Source organism: Oryzias latipes, chromosome 20 (assembly GCF_053564925.1).
Source record: "Oryzias latipes strain Hd-rR chromosome 20, Olatipes_Hd-rR_3.1".
NCBI lineage: Eukaryota > Metazoa > Chordata > Actinopteri > Beloniformes > Adrianichthyidae > Oryzias > Oryzias latipes.
In genome coordinates, this window is record NC_136256.1 from 5894399 (window position 1) to 5919532 (window position 25134).

At 43.3% G+C, this 25134-nt stretch overlaps 2 protein-coding genes across 2 annotated transcripts in view; both read right to left on the minus strand.

Annotated features, from left to right (window-relative positions):
• LOC144988160 (uncharacterized) overlaps window positions 1–13968 on the minus strand; it is a 112923-nt gene extending 98955 nt beyond the window's left edge. The window contains exon 1 of the mRNA XM_078938274.1: window positions 607–13968. Coding sequence (XP_078794400.1) covers window positions 607–3087 — 2481 coding nt within the window. The 5' untranslated portion in view covers window positions 3088–13968. The remainder of the gene's footprint in view (window positions 1–606) is intronic.
• Window positions 13969–14121: 153 nt separating this feature from the next.
• The window catches only part of sugct (succinyl-CoA:glutarate-CoA transferase), a 101845-nt gene continuing 90832 nt past the window's right edge, over window positions 14122–25134 (minus strand). The window contains exon 14 of the mRNA XM_004080827.4: window positions 14122–14508. Within this exon, the coding sequence (XP_004080875.1) occupies window positions 14345–14508 (164 nt within the window). The 3' untranslated portion in view covers window positions 14122–14344. The remainder of the gene's footprint in view (window positions 14509–25134) is intronic.

Here is a 25134-nt window from a genome sequence, read left to right on the forward strand (position 1 = left end):
CTTGCAAAATGTGTGTGCGTGTATGTGTGTTTGAGAGGGTGTGTGTGTGCATGTGTGTGTGTTTATTTCTTCTTTCTCTTTCGGCTTTTCCCATCAGGGGTCGCCACAGCGAATCATCCTTTTCCACCTCACTCTATCATGAACATCTTCTACCCTAACGTTAGCCAACTTCATGTCCTCTGTTAAGACATCCATGTATCTCCTCTTTGGCCGTCCTCTTGCCCTCCTGCCAGGCAGCTCCATCTCCAACATCCTTCTACCAATATATCCACTATCCCTCCTCTGAACATGTCCAAACCATCTCAGTCTGGCTTCTCTGACTTTGTCGCTAACACAGGCAACATGAGCCGTCCCTCTGATGTACTCGTTCCTTATCCTGTCTAACCTGGTCACTCCTAAGGAGAACCTCAACATCTTCATCTCCGCTACCTCCATCTCAGCCTCTTGTCTCTGTCTCACTGCTACCGTCTCTAACCCATAGAGCAGAGCTGGTCTCACCACTGTCTTGTACACCTTTCCTTTGAGTCTTGCTGACACTCTTCTGTCACACAACACTCCTGACACTTTCCTCCAACCGCTCCAACCTGCCTGCACTCGCTTCTTCACCTCTTTTCCACAATCCCCATCAAGCTGAACTGTTGACCCCAAGTACTTAAACTCCTGCACCTTCTTCACCTCAGCCCCCTGTAACCTAACGCTTCTACCTTGATCCCTCTCGTTCAGACACATGTATTCTGTCTTACTACGACTGACCTTCATGCCTCTTCTTTCCAGAGCAAACCTCCACCTCTCTAGCTGTTCCTCCACCTGCTCTCTACTCTCACTGCAAATTACAATGTCATCCGCAAACATCATTGTCCAGGGAGATTCCTGTCTTACCTCGTCTGTCAGCCTGTCCATCAGCATAGCAAACAAAAAAGGACTCAAAGCTGATCCTTGGTGTAGTCCCACCTCCACCTTGAACTCCTCTGTCTGACCTACAGCACATCTGACCACCGTCATACTTCTCTCATACATGTCCTGAACTACTCTGACATACTTCTCTGCCACTCCAGACGACCTCATACAGTACCACAGCTCCTCCCTCGGCACCCTGTCATACGCCTTCTCTAAATCTACGAACACACAATGCAGCTCCTTCTGACCTTCTCTGTACTTTTCCATCAACATTCTCAAAGCAAAAATGGCATCAGTGGTGCTCTTACGGGGCATGAAACCATACTGCTGCTCACAGATCTCCACCTTCTTCCTAAGCCTGGCTTCCACTACTCTTTCCCACAGCTTCATTGTGTGGCTCATCAACTTGATTCCTCTATAGTTGCTGCAGTTCTGCGTGTCACCCTTGTTCTTAAAGATCGGAACCAGAACGCTTCTCCTCCATTCCTCAGGCATCTTCTCACTCTCTAAAATCCTATTGAACAACCTTGTTAGAAATTCCACTGCTGTCTCTCCTAAGCACTTCCATACCTCCACAGGTACGTCATCAGGACCAACGGCCTTTCCGCTCTTCATCCTTTTCAGAGCCTTCCTAACCTCATCCTTTCCAATCTCTGCTACTTCCTGCTCCACAACAACCACATCTTCCTCCCTTCTTTCCCTGTCATTTTCCTCGTTCATCAGCTCCTCAAAATACTCCTTCCATCTTTTCTGTACACTCTCTTGGGTTGTTAGCACCTTTCCATCTCTGTCCTTAATCACCCTTATCTGTTGCACGTCCTTCCCATCTCTGTCTCTCTCTCTGGCTAGCCTGTACAAGTCCTTCTCTCCTTCCTTTGTGTCTAACCTGTCATATAGCTCATCGTAAGCTTTCTGTTTGGCCTTTGCCACCTCTCTCTTCACTCTACGCTGCGCTTCCTTGTACTCCTGTCTACCTTCCTCAGTCCTTTCTACATCCCACTTCCTTTTAGCCAACCTCTTCCTCTGGACGCATTCCTGTACTTCCTCATTCCACCACCAAGTCTCTTTACCGTCTTTCCTCTTTCCAGATGACACACCTAGCACCTTCCTACCTGTTTCCCTGATAATCTCTGCTGTAGTTTCCCAGTCCTCTGGAAGCTCATCCTGACCACCCAGGACCTGTCTCAACTTCTGCCTAAATTCCTCACAAGTTTCTTCATTCTGTAGCTTCCACCACTTGGTCTTCTTTTCTGTTTTCCCTCTCTTCTTCTTCCTGACCTCCAGAGTCATCTTACACACCACCATGCGGTGCTGTCTGGCTACACTCTCTCCTACCACCACTTTGCAGTCATTAACCTCTCTCAAATGACCTCGTCTACATAGGATGTAGTCCACCTGAGTACTCCTACCTCCACTTCTGTATGTCACTCTATGTTCCTCTCTCTTCTGGAAGTAAGTGTTGACTACAGCCATTTCCATCCTCTTCGCAAAGTCCACCACCATCTGTCCCTCCAGATTCCTTTCCTTCACACCAAACCTGCCCATCACCTCCTCATCACCTCTGTTGCCCTCACCAACATGTCCATTAAAGTCTGCTCCAATAACAACTCTCTCTCCTCTGGGAAAACTCTCTATGACCTCATCCAACTCACTCCAGAATCTCTCCTTCACTTCTAACTCACAGCCAACCTGTGGCGCATACCCACTGACTACATTCACCATCACCCCTTCAATTTCTAACTTTAGGCTCATCATCCTGTCTGAGACTCTTTTCACCTCTAGAACACTGTTTACAAACTCCCCCTTCAGAATCACTCCTACCCCGTTTCTCTTCCTATCAACACCATGATAGAACAGTTTGTATCCTCCTCCAATACTACGTGCCTTGCTGCCCTTCCACCTTGTCTCCTGCACACACAGTACATCTACCTTCCTTCTCTCCATCATGTCTGCCAGCTCTCTGCCTTTCCCTGTCATTGTGCCAACGTTAAGAGTCCCTATTCTCAAACCTATGTTCCTGCCTTTTCCCTTCTCTCTCTGGCCACGGACCCTTCTGCCTCCCCTCTTTCTTCCACCAACAGTAGTCAAATTTCCACCGACACCCTGTAGGTTAACAGCATCGGTGGCGGTCGTTGTTAACCCGGGCCTCGACCGATCCGGTATGTCTAAAGTGTTGTGGATGATTCGCATGGTTATTTTGGCAATTTTTACGCCGGATGCCCTTCCTGACGCAACCCTCTCTATTTATCCGGGCTTGGGACCGGCACAGAAGTTACTGGCTTGCAACCCCTGTGGCTAGATGTGTGTGTGTTTATGTTGGGATGTATATATTGAGGGGGGAGGGGTGTGTGTACTAAGGGGTGTGTACTAAGACACTGCATCTTTAACACGTGACCCTGAATACTTTATAAGTATGAGTACTTTATGAGTATTCAGAGACAGCTGGTGTCCCTGTAGGAGGAGAAGAGGAGGCCTGATCTGTAGTCCAAACAGAGTCAGCCCCCAGAACCAGCTCCAAGAAAGTCCTTCTAAAACCAAACCCAAACTCATGTCGTATCACCAATTCTGTTTTGATTGAGAGTGCCTTCATTATCCATCCTGGGATCATAAAACCAAGGTTTTCTGAACCATCAGTGTCAATCATCATAGAAACGGATGTTGAAAGTTTGAACCTGATTTTTTGCCCATAAATAAACACAGACCTTATAACTAAGCGGAAGCCAAGTTTCTTAGTTTAGCAGGAAGAAGTCACTCGCGCTGTGTAGTGAGGTTTTTCAGCACCGCTGAACAAATGACAGAGGTTGACCTGTTCAATGCTGAGGCATCTCACCTTCCTGTCAGACCAAAGTGAGGGACAGAAGTGAGTGGGTTTTACATTTCTTTCTGAAGTATTTCTGTTCTGATCAAAAACAGTTTGTTGACGCGTCAATGAGCTGCTCTGCCAACCCCATTAGACTGTTTCCAGTCAAAAGTAAGAAACGACAAAACAAATTTTAACCAGAAAAAGATCCAAATATCCCTGGCGCTGAAAGGTCAGGACTCTGCAGCTTGCTCCAGGGAACTTCAGCAGAATGAAGCTGACCGCTGAGTCCCTGGAGGAAATCAGGAAAATCCTTTCACACTCGCAGAAACAATGAAATGCCGGGGATGAAAAAATAAAATCCAGATTTCCTTTAAACGTTATTCCTCTAGAGAGATCTGACCGAACTCCGCCCTGCACACATGAGTGCATGCACATGTGTGAGCTTACACACCACTGCAGCTTCACGCTTTTGAAGTTTCAAAGAAGATCAAAGCTCCTGTCAGATTCAACCACACTCATCTTCACGGACAAACAAGGAAAAACTCAATCTGATGTAAGAAAGAAAAACACTCTGACGTCACAGTGACAGAACTTTTCACTGCTCCCGGCCCATGAGCCGAAAGAGCTGTCAAAGTTTGTGAAAGGGGAGCTGCACAGAGGCATCCACAAATCCATGAGCTGCAGGCAAAAAAATTCAACTCCAGTGTGAATGTGCAAAGGACTTTTACTGCAGTTGAAGAGGCTGCATCACACACACATTCATTTACAAACACGTGAACCTACACATTAATGGAATACAAATGGAATACAAAAAGGTCCTCTGCTACAGATGGGGTCAGTTTGCATCCTGCTAACATCTAACTTCGACCTCACAGCAATACGTCTGTTAGTGTGTGGATATGATTTAAACAAAATGTCACAGCTCTAATCTGAAGGTGAATGGAGTCTTTTTGTTTTTTGAAAACCTGATACAAATCCAATAATTAAAAAAAACACAATGCACATAGTAGTGCATGGTGCTCACTAATATGTGAGCATCATGCACCAAAATCCCCCCAAAAACATAAAACAGACTTGAAATAAAATAGCAGGAGGCAGGCAGTAAACATGCAGTCCACCTACAACACACACACATTTATCCTGCAGTATTTAGTAGCAATACTGGAACAATCCAACAGCAAACCTGTAATACAGCCTAAAAAAACACCTGATATAAAGCTGCAGCAGACCGGACATTAAACAACATTAAACCTGATACAAACCAACAGTAGACTTAAAAAAACAAAAGTAGACTTGATATAAACCTGCAGTAAACCTGAAATAAACCAACAGTAGACTTCATATAAACCAATAGTAGACCTGATATAAACCTGCAGTAGATCTGCGATATAAACCAACAATAGACCTGATATATAAACCAACAATAGACCTGATATATAAACCAACAATAGACCTGATATATAAACCAACAATAGACCTGATATATAAACCAACAATAGACCTGATATATAAACCAACAATAGACCTGATATATAAACCAACAATAGACCTGATATATAAACCAACAACAGACCTGATATATAAACCAAAAATAGACCTGATATATAAACCAACAATAGACCTGATGTACACCTGTTGTAGACCTGATTTAAACCAACACTAGTGCTGATATCAAGCAGTTTGTCATGTCAGCAACCCTAATTTTTAAACAAGGACACTGTTCACTCTCTACCGTCATCATAAAATTCCAAATTTTGAAGGTTGATGGGATGATTAGGATTTTCCAACCATGTGTACAACACAATCTTGGTGACCCAGGTTCTTATGGTGTTTGTGTTATCCCTAAGGGCTTGTGTCACGTCCGAGGTTGGTGTGGATGGTCTTATTACAGCATCAGGATTTCTTAACAAACTTTATGCCTCATTCAGGACATTCCTTCCTTTAAATGATTGGACACCAGGGTCTCTTGAGTTGCCAAGTAAAGTCTAGGCCACGTCATAGATGACATTTATGTGAACTCTGAAGCTTTAGCCCAACAATGGTCTTATAACTGCAGTAACCTTAGCATCTATTTTCACTGAAACATGTGTCTTAACCTTGAATTGGCTTTCCCGTGACTCCAAAGAGAGAGAGGGACAGAGAGAGAGAGAATCTTTTCATTCTGAGAATAAACAAGCTAAAAGTGTAAAAAACCATTAAAGTGAGTGTTTGATCTAATCCTCAAGTGAAGATTTCAGATGGTTTTCAAATAAAAACAGATGAATTCTGAGGATAAGAGTTTGTAGTATTTTGATCAGCTAGAAGCCTTTTAAACAACAATGTACATGTTTGATTAACCACACACACAACCAACTCAGTGTGAGACACTCCATAGACACAACAATGGGCCCTTAGTGTGGTCTGACAGGCTGCGGTCAGGTTTAATAAAAGCCAGGACTCTCTCTGATGGGACTCACAGCTGCTTGACGTAACATTTTTAAACCATTGTTCTCTGTTCTAACTGCTTATTGTCTTCAGGCAGTTTTCCAGATTCCAGATTTTAGTGAATAATGTGGAGGTTAGTCTCTGAGTCTGAATTGAGCTTGAATTTCTAAACAGTAAAACTTTTCAGAGCTCAAAAACTGCATTGAACCTTCACAGAGGAGCCTTTGAAGCAGCACAATGGAGGCCTGGGGGATTTGTTTTACTAAACAACAACAAATACCTTCTCTGTAGAACATTAAGAAAAAAAAGATTTCATTGATCAAAAAATGGAGAAACAAGCAAGACCAGCTACACAAACTAGAGCCCTGTGCGGGACTGTTTTCTTCATCCCGCCCACGCCCGCCGAATTTCTGAACATTACCGCCCGCTCCCGCAACGTGTGTTACACTCCCATCCGCTCCCGCAATACGTATGTCCACTCCCACCCGACCCGCAAAACTCTGAGAATTTATTCCTGCACAATAATAGAGATACATTGATTTTGTGTCTTCTCTCGTCCTGCAGGAAAAAAAAACACGTATTGATTTTATTACAGAGATTCATGGGGTTGTTTGTTTCATTTCCCTGGCCTGCAAGTAACAAAAACAAAAGACAAAACACACAATATATTCAAATATAATTTCGTTTTTATCAAAAACTTTGCACATAAAACAGACTGCTTTACAAAAAAATATACATAATATGATAAAATAAGGCTAAATGGCGTATGGTAAATGGCGTATACTTATATAGCGCTTTCTACCTTCTTACGAAGGCCCAAAGCGCTTTACAGTCACAGTCCCATTCACCCATACACACACACATTCACACACTGGTGGCGGCTCCGCTGCCGAACACTGGCGCCAACCTCCCACCAGAGGCAAAGTGGGGTTCAGTGTCTTGCCCAAGGACACTTCGACACATGGGCGTGCAAGGCGGGAATCGAACCTGCAATCTTATGATCATGGGTCGACCGCCCTACCACTGCACCACGGCCGCTACATGAAAAACAGCAGTTTTACAATTATTAGCCAAATGTCTGAGTTATTCAGCCACTTCATCATCGATCGACTTTGGCACTGAAGCAACGGATGCATCGTCTTCCCGGTCTGTGAATCGGTCTGTGCTTTGCTTTTTGGCTGGTCCCTATCCCGCTGTGTTTTTTTAGCCGCCCATTCCCCCGCAGCTAAATTCAAACCGACAGCTCCAGCGAGATTTGTGTTGGGTCCCGCGGGACCTGGCGGGACTCAATCCCAATGCAGCCCTCCAAACACAAACCAACCAATCAAAGAAACCAATGAACCACTGTGGAGGTAAAAGCTGGGGGGTCTTCAGCTACTAGGTTTTTGGATCTTTACTTTTTTCAAGTGTAAAAGCTTGATTTAAACCTCCTAAATAAAGTCCCAGCAGTTGTCCCACACCTGGGTGTAAGAAATCTGCTGTGAGCGAATGGGAACCATCTGGGGGTTTAACCCCTCAATCTGACCCCTTAACCCTTGTGCTATCTTAGATGACCCCACCCTTACAGTGACGTGGAAAGATTTCATGTAATCCATGGACACCAGTGAATGGTAAAGTGCATGGGATAGCACAGGGGTTAATGCTGAGTGTCAAGCAGGGAGGTGCTGGGTCCCAGTTGTAACCCTTCTGCTCTCCTCGGCACTTTAACATTGGGAGTTGGGTCATCTAGACCCACCAGACAGTGCGCTGAACCTTTTTTCTTCAAACATTTGTGATCTTCACTGGTGTCCATGGATTACATGAAATCTTTCCACCTTTATCCACCTTTGTCATGGTAGGGAGAACACGTCAATGTAAGGGTGGGGTCATCTAAGATAGCACAAGGGTTAAAGTCTTTTGATTGACTTGGGTTTGAATTCATGACCTTCCAGTCTCTTTTGGGTGGACACTCTTCCACATGGCCTCTGAGCTGGTAAAGTAGGTTAAACTCAGCTATAATGATTTTATGATGTTTTCAGCATAACTTGTCATGCAGGTCACATTTGTAGCTCCAACTGAAACATAAATCAATAAGTATGAAATATTTATAAAAAGAAGAAGCTTTGTGGAAATCGTACAAGATTATTGGAAAACATGTTGAAAGAAAATCATCAAAAACTACTAATGTATGTTTGATGGCCTATAGACGAACGTTTGTGAAGGTGAAAACTAGTGTCACATGACTGAAGGTATCAACTTTAAACACTAGGATTAAAAGAAAATTCTACCCTTCCTGTAGAATGTTCTTTTTTATCAAGATGACATAAACACTCTCTGACCCTCTACTTGCATCCCCATGGTGGCGCTGAACATTGAATCTGTTTACTGCTAGTTGGTTCTCAGACACATGAAGATGTTATATCCAGTCCAGGATTTCTTTTATGCCCGTCCCTCACAAATTATTTTACAGACCGATCCAGTAACTTGGGTTGGTGCTTTAGTTCTGCTTGAATTCTTTGTTTTCCCAGAGAAAGCAGGATTTTCAATCCCAGCTTTGATTCCAGACTTCTGTGAGCATTCAGCACCAGATGCCCAGATCGTGCAGGTGTGCTGTTGGTGGATCTCTGCCCCTCCCTGGTTCTGGTTCCAATGTGTCCCAGGAGGCCAGTTCCTGCTCAGAGCGTGCAGTGGATCAGGAGGACCTGTGTGTCACCGTGAGTCCTGGTGGAGTCATTGAGGACACCCTGAAACGTGACCATCCCCAAGGACAGGCGTGGTCAGGTCACAAGCTCACCATTGTTCCCCCGCTGCCTGTGATCCCAAACTCTGACTGTCAAAGTTCAGGACAGGGCCAGTGTGAGGGGGGTCAGAATGTAAAGAGTCTGAGATTATAATTGGACTATCTAGGGGTGGGGGCTAAGCATCATGTGACATGAACATAGAAAAAATAAAATGGCAACCAGAAAAAAAAAGAAGAGTTGAACAGGAACCAACTGATCCATGGATGACCTTTCATTTTTTGTGAATGTTGTGTCAAAAATTGTTCCCCGGGTCTCCACTTATTTCAACTCCAAAGTTCAGTTTGTTGCTCTCAACTCCTGACTTCTGAAAGTCTTCATCCCAGAACTCTGTGATCCAGGTTTAATCTCCTCGACAGTTCTCACTTCTAAAGCCTGTCAGATCCACGATCTTCCTCCCTCAGGGCCAAAGCAGGACCAGGCTGTCCCGAGCTGGAGGTGATGAAGAATACAAACCAGTTTCCAAACTCCACACAGCCGCTTTCTCAAAAGATGCATGGAACTAGGTGAGAGAAGAGATCTGCATGATTATGCTTTAACGCTCAATAATATTGTTGCAATTAAAAGTTAGAGGTTAGAAAGCCACAGCATTGGATTTCCACTTGAACAAACCTCCTTGAATAGTTTTTTTAATCATATAACATACACACCCACCGGTGCTTTACAAAAGCACACTCTGTGATCAGACTTGTGGTTTTGTCATCATTTCCACTTAAAGATGAGATGTTAAAGACAACTTTTACTTTCAAAGCCAATTCACAGTTTGCTTTGAAAAGTTTCCATTAAAATTTGAAAGAGCCCTTAAAGTTTTTGTTGGATTTTTTTCCCTTTCTTCTAAAACAACGAGCCATGAGAAAACATAAGGAAGGTGCTGTCATGGTAACCAAGCTACACATCCTGACCATGCAGGACTTTGAGTGTGTGTGTTCCTCTGCAAGCAGCTTTAATGTGAAGTCCAGCTGCTGCAGCTTCTCGACACCTCTCCAGCTCCCTCCTGCTCCCATCCTCAGATCAGGAAGTGGTTTCCAAGGAAACTCCCGCTGGTTGTCATATACGGGATACCTGAGTCTGTGCACGCCTGTGCAGGTCTGTGCAGCTTTATGTGTACGTGTGTGGCTGTCTTCACTGTTCAGGAAACGTGCTCTGGTTCTGGCTGTGGTTAGGATGGAGCATCATCCTCTTCTGAGGGTCACCTCTTCATCTTTAGAGGACAGACGGGCTTCTTTACTTTCATTGTTCTATGTGACGACTGAGGCTTGTTGAGGCTGAGATGAAGCTCAACTAAAATGTCTTGCATGAATTTTTAGACAAAATATACTTTAAGAAAGACAGTTTGATTCTCATCAGTAGATTTCCTTAAGTTGTGTGGTTCAGAGCTGAGTTCTGACAGATTTCATGATTGTGTTAGACTAAATCAAGGTGAGGATACAGCAAAATCTGAGCGTGCTCATGTACCATTTCATTCTGCTAACCTTCACTGTGATGTAACCTTTCAAAATAAAAGAATCATGCAAGGTCAATCATGTGACCTCAGCGAGCAAATATTAGTTCAGTGTCCACCCCCTCAAACTATTGTGTCTGTGTTATATATTATACATTCCCCCACACACACACACACACACCCGCACGTTCACACACACACACACAGACACACAGAGCAGATGTTGGGGAATAAGAGGTGCTTAAAGAGCCGGTGGTTACGTACATCCGAATTCTCTCACACTTTGAGTTCAACACAAAGTCAGCCAGCTGGGGGACGATCACCAGAAAGTGTGCGTGCCCTGTGTGCACATGTGTGTGTGTGTGTATGTGTGTGTGTGTGTGTTGGGGGGGGGGGGTTCTAAAAACTGCAGCTGCAGCAACAGAAGCAGCAGAAGCCCTTCCTGCTCTCATCTGTGGGACACAGAAGTTTAATAACTTTGTCTGAGTTTAATTTCAGAAAGCAGTCACTTTGTGACGCTTCAGTTTTGAATTTGAAATTAAGGAACATGTACATCTTCTGGAAAGACTCAATTTTTTTAAATCCCCCCGGACAGTTCAAATGTTATGACTTTTATACAGACATGGTTTTGGGCACTTCCTATCAGGAACACCAGTAGGGAGAGGATACACCGTCCATTTCTCATATACAGTCAAAGGACTAGACTAAGTGAACCCCTTCCCATTTGCGTCCTAAACAGGAAGTACCTGCTGATTCCAAGAAGCCAAAATCCCATAGACGTCTTTGGAGAAATAAACAGCTGTTATTCAATCATTCTATTGGTCAGAATAACCATTTTTACTTTAATACCTTTTTTAACATGCTCTCACTAATTAATATATTTGTCATGATATTTTTTCCTAATTTCACGTTCTTCAAGTTATAAACTGGCCAATCAGATGCCTCGATAAAAGGTGGTGGTCTCATTTCCAATATTCAAAACTTTTGATTGACAGATTCTCCACAACAAGCTTTTAAATGTTAGGGGTGTGGCCTTCCAACAAGTTCAACCCTGAGTGGCTAGAGTGGTTACCATACGTCATTTTCACTTTCCATTTCTCCATTTCTTATATACCGTCTGTGCTTCTGATGGATAACTGACCAAGAAATATCTTGATCCAACAGCTTTAAAGACAATAATCTGTTGATACTTCTTAATGGCAGAGCCTGACTATTTGTGCGTTTGTTTTCTAAAATAAGATAAACCAAGGCCACTCTGCAATGCCATTGCAAGGCTGCTAGCAATGAACCAACCCGTTTCTGTTTAGTGTCCAAATCGCTTCGACATTTCGCACCAAGCCTCATTATCCATTGTGCTATCTTAGATGACCCCACCCTTACATTGACGTGTTCTCCCTACCATGACAAACGTGGATAAAGGTGGAAAGATTTCATGTAATCCATGGACACCAGTGAAGATCACAAATCATTGAAGAAAAAAGGTTCCGAGTAGAGCCCTGCGCGGGACTATGTTCTTCATCCCGCTCCCGCCCGCGCCCGCTGAATTTTTGACCAATCCCGCCCGCTCCCGCAACGTATGTGTTACACTCCCGCCCGCTCCCGCAAAACTCATAGAATTTAGTCCCGCACAGTAATAGAGATGCATTGATTTTGTAATGTCTCCCGTCCCGCAGGAAAAAAACACGTATTTGTATTGATATTATTAAAGAGATTCATGTCCCTCCTCCAGCCTCATCTTTTGATGCATTCCTCTTTTGTGTAATGTGCAACTTAATTATTAAATATATTTTCACAAATTCTGTTCGGTTAAAAGTGTGCGTGTGTGCGCGCGCAGACAGACGGCCTGAAGCTCGCTCTTAGTAAGAGGCGGGGCGGGGCGCACCCCCAACATCAGGTTAGATGACAGAGGCCATTGTGCGTCTCTACCTGGTGCCTTCACGGAGCTTCAGTACATAAGAATCCAGCAGCTGCCCAGCCTAACGTAGTCCGCTAATATATATTCATCAGATATTCATGGCAGCACTGATCCCGCGGGGTTTATTTTTTGCCGCCCGCTCCCGCCCGCAGCACAATCCAAACCGCCCAATCCCGCGAGATTTGGGTTGGGTCCCGCGGGACCCGGCGGGACCCGATCCCAATGCAGCCCTCTAGTTCAGAGCACTGTCTAGTGGGTCTAGATGACCCAACTCCCAACATTAAAGTGCCTGGGATAGCAGAAAGGTTACACTGACGTGCTAATAAATAGTAGAAAGAGAAAAAACAAGAAGCCCCTCCCTGCTTGTTCAGTGTGAACACCAAGGGCTAAACACAAGTTCAAGAACACGCATTTAGCACATTCTGGAATGTGCGTCAAATGCATGACATAGCTTCAGATTCTCCTAGAATTATTTTGATAGCATAAATGTTTGATGATGGTTGACTTTAGTCAAAAGAATGTCAACACTGGAAGTGCAGCACCGGTGTGAAAGGGTTAAAAGGTCATTTTACATTGACAATGAATTTGTTCTGTTACATTTTACTCCACACAGTCTTAACCTCAAACTCCACCAGACTTCTGCATTCAAGAAAACCTTCAAGAAAAGATAATCATATTTGAATTTAACAAACGTGTATTGACATCAAAACAAGCAAAGGAACACACAGAAACTTGCCGCAGACTCCCCCACACTCACCTTTTTGACTTCTGTTGAATGCTTTGGTGTCTTTGGCCCTATCAGCTCCCCTAAAAGCCTCTGCAGAGGTTGATTCTTGAGGCAGCAGAAACAGTATCACCCTCCTCCGTGGATCTTGTTTATCTTCTACAGTACAAGGCCACCATCCAGTCCATTTTTGGATCCTTAACTACTGTCTGGTTTGCTGTGGCTAGGGACAAGGCAAATCTGCAGCGTGTCATCTGCTCTGCTGAGAGGGTGATCGGCCATGACCTCCAATGTTACAGGAGCTGAACATCACCAGGGTCCAGGGAGATGTGGGGATCAAAGCTGAACCCTCCCATGAGATGTTAGTTTTGGCAACTGTCCTCTGGTAGGAGACTTTGGTCCATCGGAATATCCTGAAGGGGGCCCATTCATTGTATGTGGCAAACGTTACCGCGTTCTAATTTAGCTTCAACTTCATCCAATCAGAGCACTTTAACATTACCATGTAACATGCTGATGGAAAACTGGTGTCAGTGTTTGAGTAAGTTTGAATAGTAAATCAAAGCAAAATGTTTTTCTGGGCCTTTCTTAGGTTAGAAATGTTGGTCTGGGTCAAATTACCTGGTTGTCGAGATCTGACCCCTCCTCCCAGACACACACACACACACACACGTATTGCAGCCAACCTCCCAACTCCCCAAAGATGCTAATGATTTATCAGATGAAGGTCTGGACACAAACAAGCCTTCATTTTAGCGCTTTTACCCACAAGTCTTGTCCAAGTACCAGTACAGCAGTCAATTTTTGAACGATTGAGATTCCTGGTTTTTAAGGAATCACTGCTTTACAGTAGCTCCACTGACCCCCAACCCCCAAATTCACACGTCTGCATCACCATTAAATTCATATATTCACATGTATCAATGGCAGCCCCCAACCCCCCCGGGCACCAATATCAGCTCATTTCCTGACAGCAGAACCCGTCTCGATTCAGATCTCCATGGCGACACTCAAACTAAAGGACTTATCTTGAAGCAGATGAGTGGAACCGCCTCTGTGCATCTCAGCAGGGTTTTTTTTTTCATCCAACCCCATCAGCATCCCCCTCCCTCCTTAAGAAACTCTGCTTGGTTCACTGGATTTTCTCTTTTATTAGCTGCTTTTATTTTTCAAATTTACAAAGTCTGGGTCACAGTGATCTGCGTTACAGGATTACATCAAGACTGAAAGGGGGAAAAGTCCTGGAGTGTTTTTATGATGTCTTTACAGATTATCTCCTCTGAGTCCAGCTGGGCTCTTGAACCAAGAATAAACTCGTGATCTCCGTCTTATCTCTTCCTCAGGATTTTTTTCTCTCTGTCAATCAGAACGCTTCATTCTGGACCACTGCCCCAGACTCCAGCAGCGTGCTGATGAGGCCGTCATCATAGGACAGGGTGTGTCGCAGCACCTGGACCGTATGCTGGCCAATCAGAGGAGGGGGTGTGGGTCCACTGGGGGGGAAGCTGCTGAAGCGAACAGCTGGACCTACAGATAGACAGAAAGACAGAATGCTAGACTTCTCGAGTTCCACTTTGAGTCTTCCTGGCAGATTTGACCGTTTGTGTTGTCAGCATCATGTTCTTCTTAGTTAACTGTTAAATTCTAAATATCTGAATATATGAAAGATGTCTCATTAGCCATCTTTGTTTAATATTTTTGAGTTTGTCTGTTTTTTTTTACCCAAACCCGTCACAGCAGACACTGCCTTTTACTGAATCTGACTCTGCTGCAGGTTTTTCTCCTGTTCTTTGGGAGTTTTATCCACAACAGCTATTGAAATTTAATTCATTCATAAATATCAACAAACCTGGCTTAACCCTTGTGCTATCTTAGATGACCCCACTCTTACACTGACGTGTTCTCCCTACCATGACAAAGGTGGATAAAGGTGGAAAGATTTCCTGTAATCCATGGACACCAGTGAAGATCACAAATCATTGAAGAGAAAAGGTTCAGCGCACTGTCTGGTGGGTCTAGATGACCCAACTCCCAATGTTAAAGTGCCTAGGATAGCACAAGGGTTACAAACCTAAGAACTTAAAAACTGAAACCAAAAATTGGTTGAAAATGAATGAGATTGATTCTTGCAACTAAGTCTTCACAGACAAGGGAGCCACTACATTATATAACAGGATGCATTGACCAGACTCCCCAGAACTGAAAGGTGGAGAGTATGACCTGGATTAGTGAGGGGTGCAATAGCAGAAGAGCTCCTGCTGGCTGCTTGTTGGTCTTATCCATCTGTCATTAAAGTATTGTTGTGGAGGACCCATTGACTCTATTTGAGAACTGGACTAAATGAGTGAGACATCCCTCATTGGAAATTATATACCTCCAGTTCCAACCAAAGAAAGTCAATCCAGAGTCAACGTTTCTATAGCAACCACGCTCACCAATCAGGAGTGGGCTTAACCCCCCCCCACACACACACTACAAGCCGGCTACACGAAATCTGTCAAACATTTTGAACATTCGACGTGGAGGCCATGCTCTTGTTGAGGATCTGATTGGTCAGTTTATAATATATATATTACAACAACAACAAATCATTAAATAATTAGAATTAACAAGAAGATGTTGAACAAAAGGTATCAGAACAATAATGTAATAGAATGACTTAGTAACAGCTGTTTATTTCTCTATAGAAATCTATGGGATTTTGGCTTCTTGGAGCCAGCAGGTACGTAATGTTTGCAGCACAAGGTGGGAGGAGTCACTCAGTCCAATTCTCATCTACAGTCAATGGGAGGACCTGATTGCAGGAGATTGGTGTTTTGGCAGGAAATCAAATGTTTTAGTAAATTAACTCAAGTGAAGCATGGGGAAAATAAAGGTGACAAAAAAAGACTGAAACTTTGCCTTGATTATACTAAAGGTGATATTACCAGAAAACAGATGCAGCTGTGGTGATTAAAAAACTCAAACCTGGTGTGGACATAACTAAGAGGAAAAAGAACAAAGAGTAAACTAACAAACTAAATGTCTTTCTTTTTTTTTAAAGTGCATGTTTTTCATAAAAAGGTTCAATGAAGTACAATAGTGTCTGTTAAATAAAAAAAGGGCCTGGACTGAATTGGGCAACAATACTGTTTTAAGACAGCTCCATAATGTGTTCTGCTGCTTGTTCTGATGTTTTTCTCTTTTGTGTTTATTTGTTCTGATTAGGGATTGACACAGACTAAGTTGCTGTAAACTGGGTTAAACAGAGCAAAACTTTGACTCCAATCATAGTTTTTGATAATTCAGTTATTAAATGTAATTATACCATGGTCCGGTTGAATACTCGATTCTGATTGGCTGCTGGGTGTGCATTAAAACCTGATAACCGCACGGTAAAAAAAGAAGTTCCGGTCAGCTAGCTTAAATGTTTTGTATCACTGGACCGGCTTCTTTAAAACAACCTTTTACTTCATCATCTGGACAAAAACAAGCGGTAAGAGGTGAACTTTCTCTCTGAACTGATGCTTTATTCAACCCATCGGGACGATCAGCATATATATATCGCCGAATCTTGACTGTGGTGGTGCTGCACGATGCTGCGATGCGCCGCATCACGTAACATATAGTCCGCTTTTTGTGAGAAAAGCGATCCGAATCGAAAAAAAAACAAGAATTGTGATCATTGTTGCTGCTTAGCTAAACATTTTTTAATTTGATAATTTATCTTTGTTTGGAAATCCTTTACCAAAGTGAGCTGACTCATGGCACCTGAATAGAAGCTTCAAGCATGGCTTGAAGTGTCGTGTGGGCGTGTCCATGATCACGTTTTTGTTTTGACAACAGAAAACTGGTTCTTGCGCCCAGAACATGTTCCCCAATGTCTGTCCTTGTTGTGCTCATTAAAACAGGGGTGTGTCAAAGGTTAGACATGCAAATGTGCAAGCCGAGGGCTGCTATAGCCCCCCTACATGTAGGAAGTAAAACACCGCCAAAGGTCAGTTCAGGAAGAACTACAAACGCGAACAAAGTGTTTTAAGCAAAAACATTGAGTGCTTGTGTGTCATGTGACACTCCTGTGGCTCTGCAGCAGCATTCAAGTGTTTCCATCAACATCCATCCATTCGAACTTCTGTATTTGACAAAAAACAAATACAAAGGAAGAAGGAAGGAAGTGGACAAACAGCATATTTTAGGAAAGTCTGAACAATCAGCTGTTTTTTTTTCTTTTTTTAAAGAGCAGCACTAATGAGCCAAACTCTCACAGTCAGTGTGTAGTTTGTGTGGGAATCTGAAGCCACACGTGCATGTGTGCGTTTGTTTTTGTGACATAAAAAACATATTTTCCTCTTTGGTGATGTTCAGCAGAGGCTATGTCCAGTCTTGTGTGTGTGTGTTTATGGTATCAGGAAAAATAATTATGGTATCAGGGAGAATAATTGGTGAATAAGGTTATGTAATTTTGTATTCATTCATCTCATTTGTTTTCATTTTCTATCTTCATTCTGTGTTTGGGTTTGTCTTGCTGCCCAGAAGGTTGAATGAAAGGAAGAGAGGGATGAAATCAGAGAAAGAAACAAGAGGGGAGGGGGAGGAAGGAGCACAGAGGAAAGATAGAAGGAAAGGAAGGAAGGAGGGATAGACACAAAGTATTGAAACAAAACCCAAGGTTTGAAACCAGCTTACCGTATTTTCACGACCATAAGGCGCATTTAAAGTCTTGGTTTTTCTACAAACTGTAGGGGGCGCCCTATGAGGCGGTGCACCTAATGTGTTGTTGTGGGGCGTAGAAGGTGACGGCATGAGAACGGGGGAGGGAAGTGTGGGCGTGAACAACATTGTTTACAACATGGCTGAAGCAAAGTTTAAACTGTAAGCTATCTGCTACACAGAGGAACATGGGAGCAGCTGCGAGAGAATTCAAGATAAAGGAATCCATGGTTCACAAGTGGAGGAAGCTGGAAATCGAACTCAAGTCAAGAAGACGCAGCTGAGTTTCCGCGGGAAAAAAGGCGACTCGAGCGATGGATTAACGATCAGCGATCAGCTTGGAGAAGCTTCTCTGCAGTCACCATTCCATATACATGGTGCCGCAGCAACTTCCACTAGATTACAATTAGAAGCTGTTCATCTTACGCGCATACTGCAGTAAAAAGATCGCCGACAAATGCCTCCAGCCCAGCCAAGCCACGTCACCAACATGGACGGAGCACAGCTGACTTTCCAAATCCAGGAGAGTCGCTGCTCCCGTTCTCGAGACCGACTGTGAAATATTTAGGAGTGAGGTAGTTTTACCACTAGATTTTTCACAGAGGTGGAATCCTGTGACAGTTCCACACTGGAATTCACTGAGATTCTGAGAGCGGTCCATTCTTTCACAAATGTTTGAGCACGCCTGAGTGCTTGATTTGATACACCTGTGGCCAGGCCAAGTGATTAGAACACCTGATACTGATCATTTGGATAAGTGAGCCAATACTTTTGGTAATGTAGTTATAAGTTGTATTTAGTGGTTTAAATACAAACACAATAACACCCTAAAGTTGTGAAACCTATCGGAAATCAGTTATTTCTTGGTGGTCTTGTGGTAGAGTGTCTGCCCTGAGACCAGGGGATGGGTCAAATACGGAGAACAAATTTCACACACCAAGTTGCATAACAGCTAATGGGACTTTAACCTTAAGACATGGTTACCTCTAACTCAAAAATGTGTGTTTATTTCAGAATTACACAATAAGAGCCTTGATAAGGAAAAAGAAATGGATGAGACCCATTGATCTGATTTTTAAATGAAGTCGACAGGAGACTGCAAGCAAAGTACAGGAACAGAACATTTCTGGAAACTTCATTTTATTGTAGAAGGAACACCGCGTCTGTTCAGCTGTTGGATCAGTTATAAAGGAATACTTTGATGAATAAATGTTAAGAAAGCATTTTGGTCTATAGTTTGATTCCAAAACTTCTATTTTGACTGATGTGATTTGTTTGTCCTATCGTTTGATTTAAGAGGGAAAAAGACATTTTATTCTAATCATTGTCTATGCAAGTAATGGTTAGTACCTTGCATTAAGAAACACCACTCTGAACACCTACGTGCCTCACAAAATTAATTTCCATCACTCAACAAACTATAGATTTGCCAAGCTAAATATAGTTTTGTGTAAAATTAGCAACTGAATCCAGCCAGTCTTGTCTTCTGTGGCTCAGATGAAGACAGTAAGCAAAAACGCTTCCAGAACAAAGTTCTGAACTGTGATGGAAAGCCGTTTGTCTGACAAAACTCCTGGTTAAGTTGGCTCATTGTACTTAATCAACAGAATAGACACTTAACTGTGTTGGTGAAGCAAGATGAGCTTATATTTAGTAACTTATTGACTAATCAATACCCTCAACAAGCTTATACTAGTGTCAGCAAGAATGAGTACCTGGCTAGACTCTAGGGTCCCCACATGCCCTTAAAATATTAAGCCAGTATGGATGGATGGATGAATGGATGGATGGATGGATGGATGGATGGATGGATGGATGGATGGATGGATGGATGGATGGATGGATGGATGGATGGATGGATGGATAGTGTCGAAGACTGTGGAGACCAGCCATGTTGTTGGTTTAGAGGCTCTGATGTAGAGACAGGAGGCAGAGCTGGAGGTAGCAGAGATGAAGATGTTGAGGTTCTCTTTTGGAGAGACCAGGATGGATCAGGAATGGATCCATCAGAGGAACAGATCATGGTAGATGTTTTGAAGATCAATGTAGGAAAGCAGATGGGGGTGTTAGGACACGTTTAGAGGAGGAACAGGGATGATATTGATAAAAGGATGCTGAGGCTGGAGCCCCGAGGAAAGAGATGCAGAGAAAGATCAAAGAAGAGGTTCATGGATGAACATAAGGAGGATATGAGAGTGGATGCAGAGGAGAGGGTTGATTTACTGTAGCGCCCCCTAAAGGAAGCAGCCGAAAGGTAACAAAAGACAATGGATAAAACAAATAGCCATGTACTTTGGTAATGTATTATCCTGCTATGTTTAAAATAGATTCTTGTTGCCTCATAAAATAGAACTTAAAATATATAAAATATGATTAATTTACATCCCTAAAGATAATATCAGAGTTGTCAGTTAGAAACAAGGACTGGTTAGTTTTTTACAAGTAAAAATGTTTTTACATACTCTGTGACTATATTGGTTGGCAAGTTACAGTTCTTCCTAAAAGTTTAATGAGGATTATTCTGAAATATTCTAATTGTTAACATGTTTGTCAGTTTGATAATGGTATTTTCATGAAGATATATTTTGGTAATTGCAGGTTTTCTGTGTGTGTTTTTCTTTGATTCATCGGTTGATTCTTCAGGCTCAGTCATAATTAACCCTTTTTTGTTGTTTTGTTTCACAAAGTCACCTCTGGCCTCTGTCACTGAACACACACACATACACAAACAGACACACACATGCAGACGAAGGAATGCCAGCGGCAGGTCAGCCAATGAATGTTCTGGGCTGCACGTTTTTATGCTCAATTACCCTCAGAGGTACAGACAACACACACACTCACACTGCATAAAATGTCCAATAACACAAAGTACCCACACAAACAACTGGTGTTGTTTACTAAACAGAGATGGACAGAAGAGGAAAATGCGGAGCAAAGAAAAGGATATTGTTGGGCTGTGAATAGACTTCCACACACACGTGCACACACAGATTCCTCCGTCTGAATGGCTTTGTGGAAATCACAGAAGAACCGAGCCTCACGGGATGTCATGTTACACGTTGTGTGTCTCTTTGTGCATGCACGGGATGAAAGTGTGTTTATGCCGTGGTACTGTGGGAACTCGACTTCCTCCGGGGGACAAAGGAAAGTCATGACATTTCAGGGTGAAAACTTGGTTTTAGGTTAGTTCTCCAGGAAAGCATTGAAAGTCTGTGTTTGGAAAGAGATGAAACACAATTCTGTGTGAGTGTGTGTGCGGTTTGTGCGACGACAGAGAGATGCTCTGTGTTGTGACTCCATGAGATGCAAACCATCCGTTGCGGCTGTCAGTCACTGTCATTCCTTCTTTGTGTCTCTCTGATCCAAAGCAGAAGGCCTGCTCTCCTGAACGCCGGATTCTGTTACCGACGCTGCTTCCAGGCTGAACTGTAATGCAATATGCAGCATTCTCACAGGTTGAACACCCGGTCAGCCCTGACAGTAACGTCTTTATTCACCATCCCACCAAGAAACAACATCTTAAGTTGTGAGCCACCATCATACAAGAACTAAAGAACTTTTAATATAAAAATAATAATTTTTCCAAAGTCCAAAATTGTTTTCCTTTTAACCACTCTTTCTATATTTCAGTTCAAACGATGTCTATGTGTACCTTTTAACTGCTGTAGCAACATCAGAAATTACGGCAGCTGTTCCACTAAGAAGACCCATCTTAAATTTAGACCATTTGCACTTCTTCTGTACATCATTTTAAATTCACTTTAGACTAAATTCCAGTGGTGTTTATAGACTACATATAAGCCTGTTTTCAATACTATATTGTCTTGTTTTCTTTTGCACAACACCTTGAACAACTTATTCTGTCTACAGTGAGTTTTTTTCCTTAATTTTAACGATGAAAGCTTGTTTGGAATAAAAAATAAATTTAAGAGAGACCTGGATTATGGTTTAGGTCTTAATTACACAGCATTCCTAATGACCTGAGCGCTCTATTGCACTGGGCTGAGAAAAATGTTAGGATTCTACAGGAAAGTATTCAAAATGTCACTAGACGTTTGCAGGGCTTAGTAATGCTGTCATGTGAGCAAATGCCTTGTTTCGTTTTAAACATAATTAAGAAAAACATCGTGAGCCTAAAAGAATTAGTCCTCTGACTCTAGGTTTTTTTGGACAGTTTAAAACCCGGTTCTGAGCTTTCAGCAGGAAATTACATCAATAAACTTTGCCCTACCAAATCCTGAAAAAAGGTAGAAAACCAAGCTTGAAAGGTGTCAGAATATGCAACTTAAACTTGGTGGTCATTTATTGGCAACAGAACAAGCCCTTTTCTTCAGAATAAGAAAATTGTGCCTTGTCTTTGCTTTACTTGCAGCAAAGGGGTTTAGCGCTAAATTGCATGTGAATCCAGACAGTTACAGTCAATGGGGTTGACTGGTATGGGTGCTGCAGGTTTTTGGGTTGTCTGGGCCCGTAGAGGGTCAAAGAGAAGGGCAGCGGTCTCATAAGGGAAGCGCAGGTGTGTCTTGAGGAAGGGGCCCGCTTTGTGTCTGTTGTACGGTGTCCTTATGCCACACTTTATTCAAGTAAGGTATTGACTCTTTACTCAATGCGAGTTGATACGTTAGTGCCATAGGACCGATCAACTACATTTGATTGGCTAATGTAATCATTTCAAACAGTCAGGCTTATGGAGGACATCGACAGCCTAGCACACTGTGCCCTCCAGGACGGTGCTGTGTTTCTCTAACAATAAACCATGGGTGACTCCTGAGCTGAAAACCCTGTTAAACAAAAAAAAGAGGGTTTTCATCGATTCATCTTACCCCTCAATCACCATGACCAGAGCCATCACAGAGGTAAAACAATGGTGAAGTAAACACGCCTCAACTTTTGTCCTTTTGGTACAGGAATTGAACCCTCCACCAAGTGGTCCATGTTACCCATCACTAGGCCACATCTGTGGTTTCAAGTAAAGTTTCTGTCAACCCAATCTGATCTTCTCCTTGGACTCTTTAAGAACCACAAACTCTGGCGCATTGCTCACATAAATCTTTTGTGAAGCTGAAGATTTGAACTCCACTGTCAAACAGGAACAACAAAGCCTACATAGAAATAACAAATGAAATCATCTAAACTTTAACACCAGAACAGTTTTTAAGAAGACAGTAGAGCACCAGAAGCAAAGGCTGTTTTTTTTCAGATGCTCAGATGCTCTTACTAGAATCTGACACACCTCAGGGTTATCATTCAATTCATTTAAACAGTGAATGTTCATAGAAGCTCTACACAACCACACAGCTGAAAAATACCCAAAAGTATGAAGGCAGAAAAGCATCCTGAGCTGTGTAAACCTGTTTCTAAACACAGTTTGATGGGGTGCTGACAGAACACAGAAAACTGCTGACATTTTTATGATCACGTTTTTCCCCATCTTCCTAATAAACATGCTGAAAGCTGAAAATAACACAAGTCTCCAGAGCTGTAAAGTAGAGTAAACCCTTTGACAAAGTTCTGGTTTCTGAAACACATTAGACTTCTTTTTTTTTTAAGTATTTTCTCTCAGAGGACGAAAAAGACGACATCAAGAAAAACTACGACTGGAAATGTTTCTGACATGTTTTGGCTGCCTTTCAAACCTTTAGTTACAGTGTTTCCAAAACTGTGCCAGGTACGATTCTCTGACTGCACAGTCTGCACATCTGGACCCAACAGAAAGTGTACGACTGCGTGGCTGCAGGGTCATGCCTGAACCCCCTCCCAGGCTAGGACACGATTACTTAGAAAAACAACTGAAATGAAGCGAGAAAACATCCTGGAGTATGAAAAGGATCCTTCTCTTCCATTTTGGAATATTTCTTAGTACTGACCACATCAGTGACTTTCTCAGTTTGGGCTGACCCAACACCAACCAACTAACCAAAGACAGTTTGGGTGAACTGGCGCTGAGAAGAGCTCTGAGGGTTTTTCAAAGCCTCTTTAAGAACAAAAAAGAAATATCTGCAGACTATCCGTGATATGGATTACATTAGAAGCATTCAGCAGACTCTTTTATCTGCAATAATTTACACATGAACTTTTTTATACTGTTGCGGAAATAGGAAGTCGGGTGTTTTGCCTGAAGACACAATAGATGTTAAGGCTGGGATTGAACCTCTGACCTTACTCCCCGACGATGAGCCACTAGGTTTAACTAGGATGCACAGATCATTATGTAATAGATAAGTACTGTAAATATTAAAACCAACTTATCTATAAAGTTGATTTCAAAATGTTGCAGGCTTAATCCCACCTTTCCAAAGTGGGATTTTTTTTTTTTTCGGAAAAGGAAAGAAGGGAAGAAGAGAGAGGGATGTTGGGGGGATAGGAGGGTGATCAAAGGAGGGGGGGGGGGGTAAAACCATGAAGCAGCATAAAGCAACAAGCTACTGAATGTTTATCATTACAATAAGGTTCAGATGTAATACAAATCTCAAAGGGCGGGGCCTGTCCGCACACACACTCAAATGTTATAAACACACCTGATAGCTGCAGAAATGTCCACATGTTAACATGTACACAATACAGATAGTGTTCACACACGCATACTTATGCCTTCAAACCAACTACTGTGGGATATTTCATTCAATCAATCACGCAAACTATTAGTGCAAAGGTGAGCTAACACCTGTGCTCAGGTGAGTGTTTATGTTCTTCTAAAATGGATGGTGGAATGTGAAAAGAAAGAGGGAGAGTGACCAGCCACCCCCACACCAAGACCCCCGCCGCAGCAGCCGCAGCAGCCAGAACCCCCAAGGCCACACGGCAGCAGGCAGAGAACAACCGCCCCCCGGGCGATCACATCAGCCACCCAGGCCAGGGCCAGCAGGACCGCCGCGAGGCCCCCAGAACCAGAGAGCAGGAAGGCATGGGGGGAAAGAGAGTGCTGCCCCAGCCCAACCAGGATAGCAGCCCCCCTGTCATGCCAGGAGGGCCCAACGCCGGGCCCCACCTGAGAAGGGTGCCCACAGCCCCAGACAAGCACCTCATCGGCACCCAGGAGTTCTGGGCATCCCCCCGCCCCAACCCCAGGCACGAGCCAGGACCCCCTAAGGGAGACCCGCTCCGCGCTCCAGGCAGCCACCCGCCTGGCCCACGGTTGGTCCAGAAGGGAGCAAGGCCGGGGCCAGCTGCCCCCGCCCAGGAGGGGGGCACCCCGGGAAAAGGGGGGCCCAGGACGGTGTTGTAAACATGGCCCGACCAGGCTTGGACACAGTTTCAAAGCCTCTTTCAGAACAAAAAAGACATATCTGCAGACTATCAGTGATATGGATTACATTAGAAGCATTCAGCAGACTCTTTTATCTGCAATAATTTACACATGAACTTTTTTATACTGTTGCGGAAATAGGAAGTCGGGTGTTTTGCCCGAAGACACAATAGATGTTAAGGCTGGGATTGAACCTATGACCTACTACCCGACGA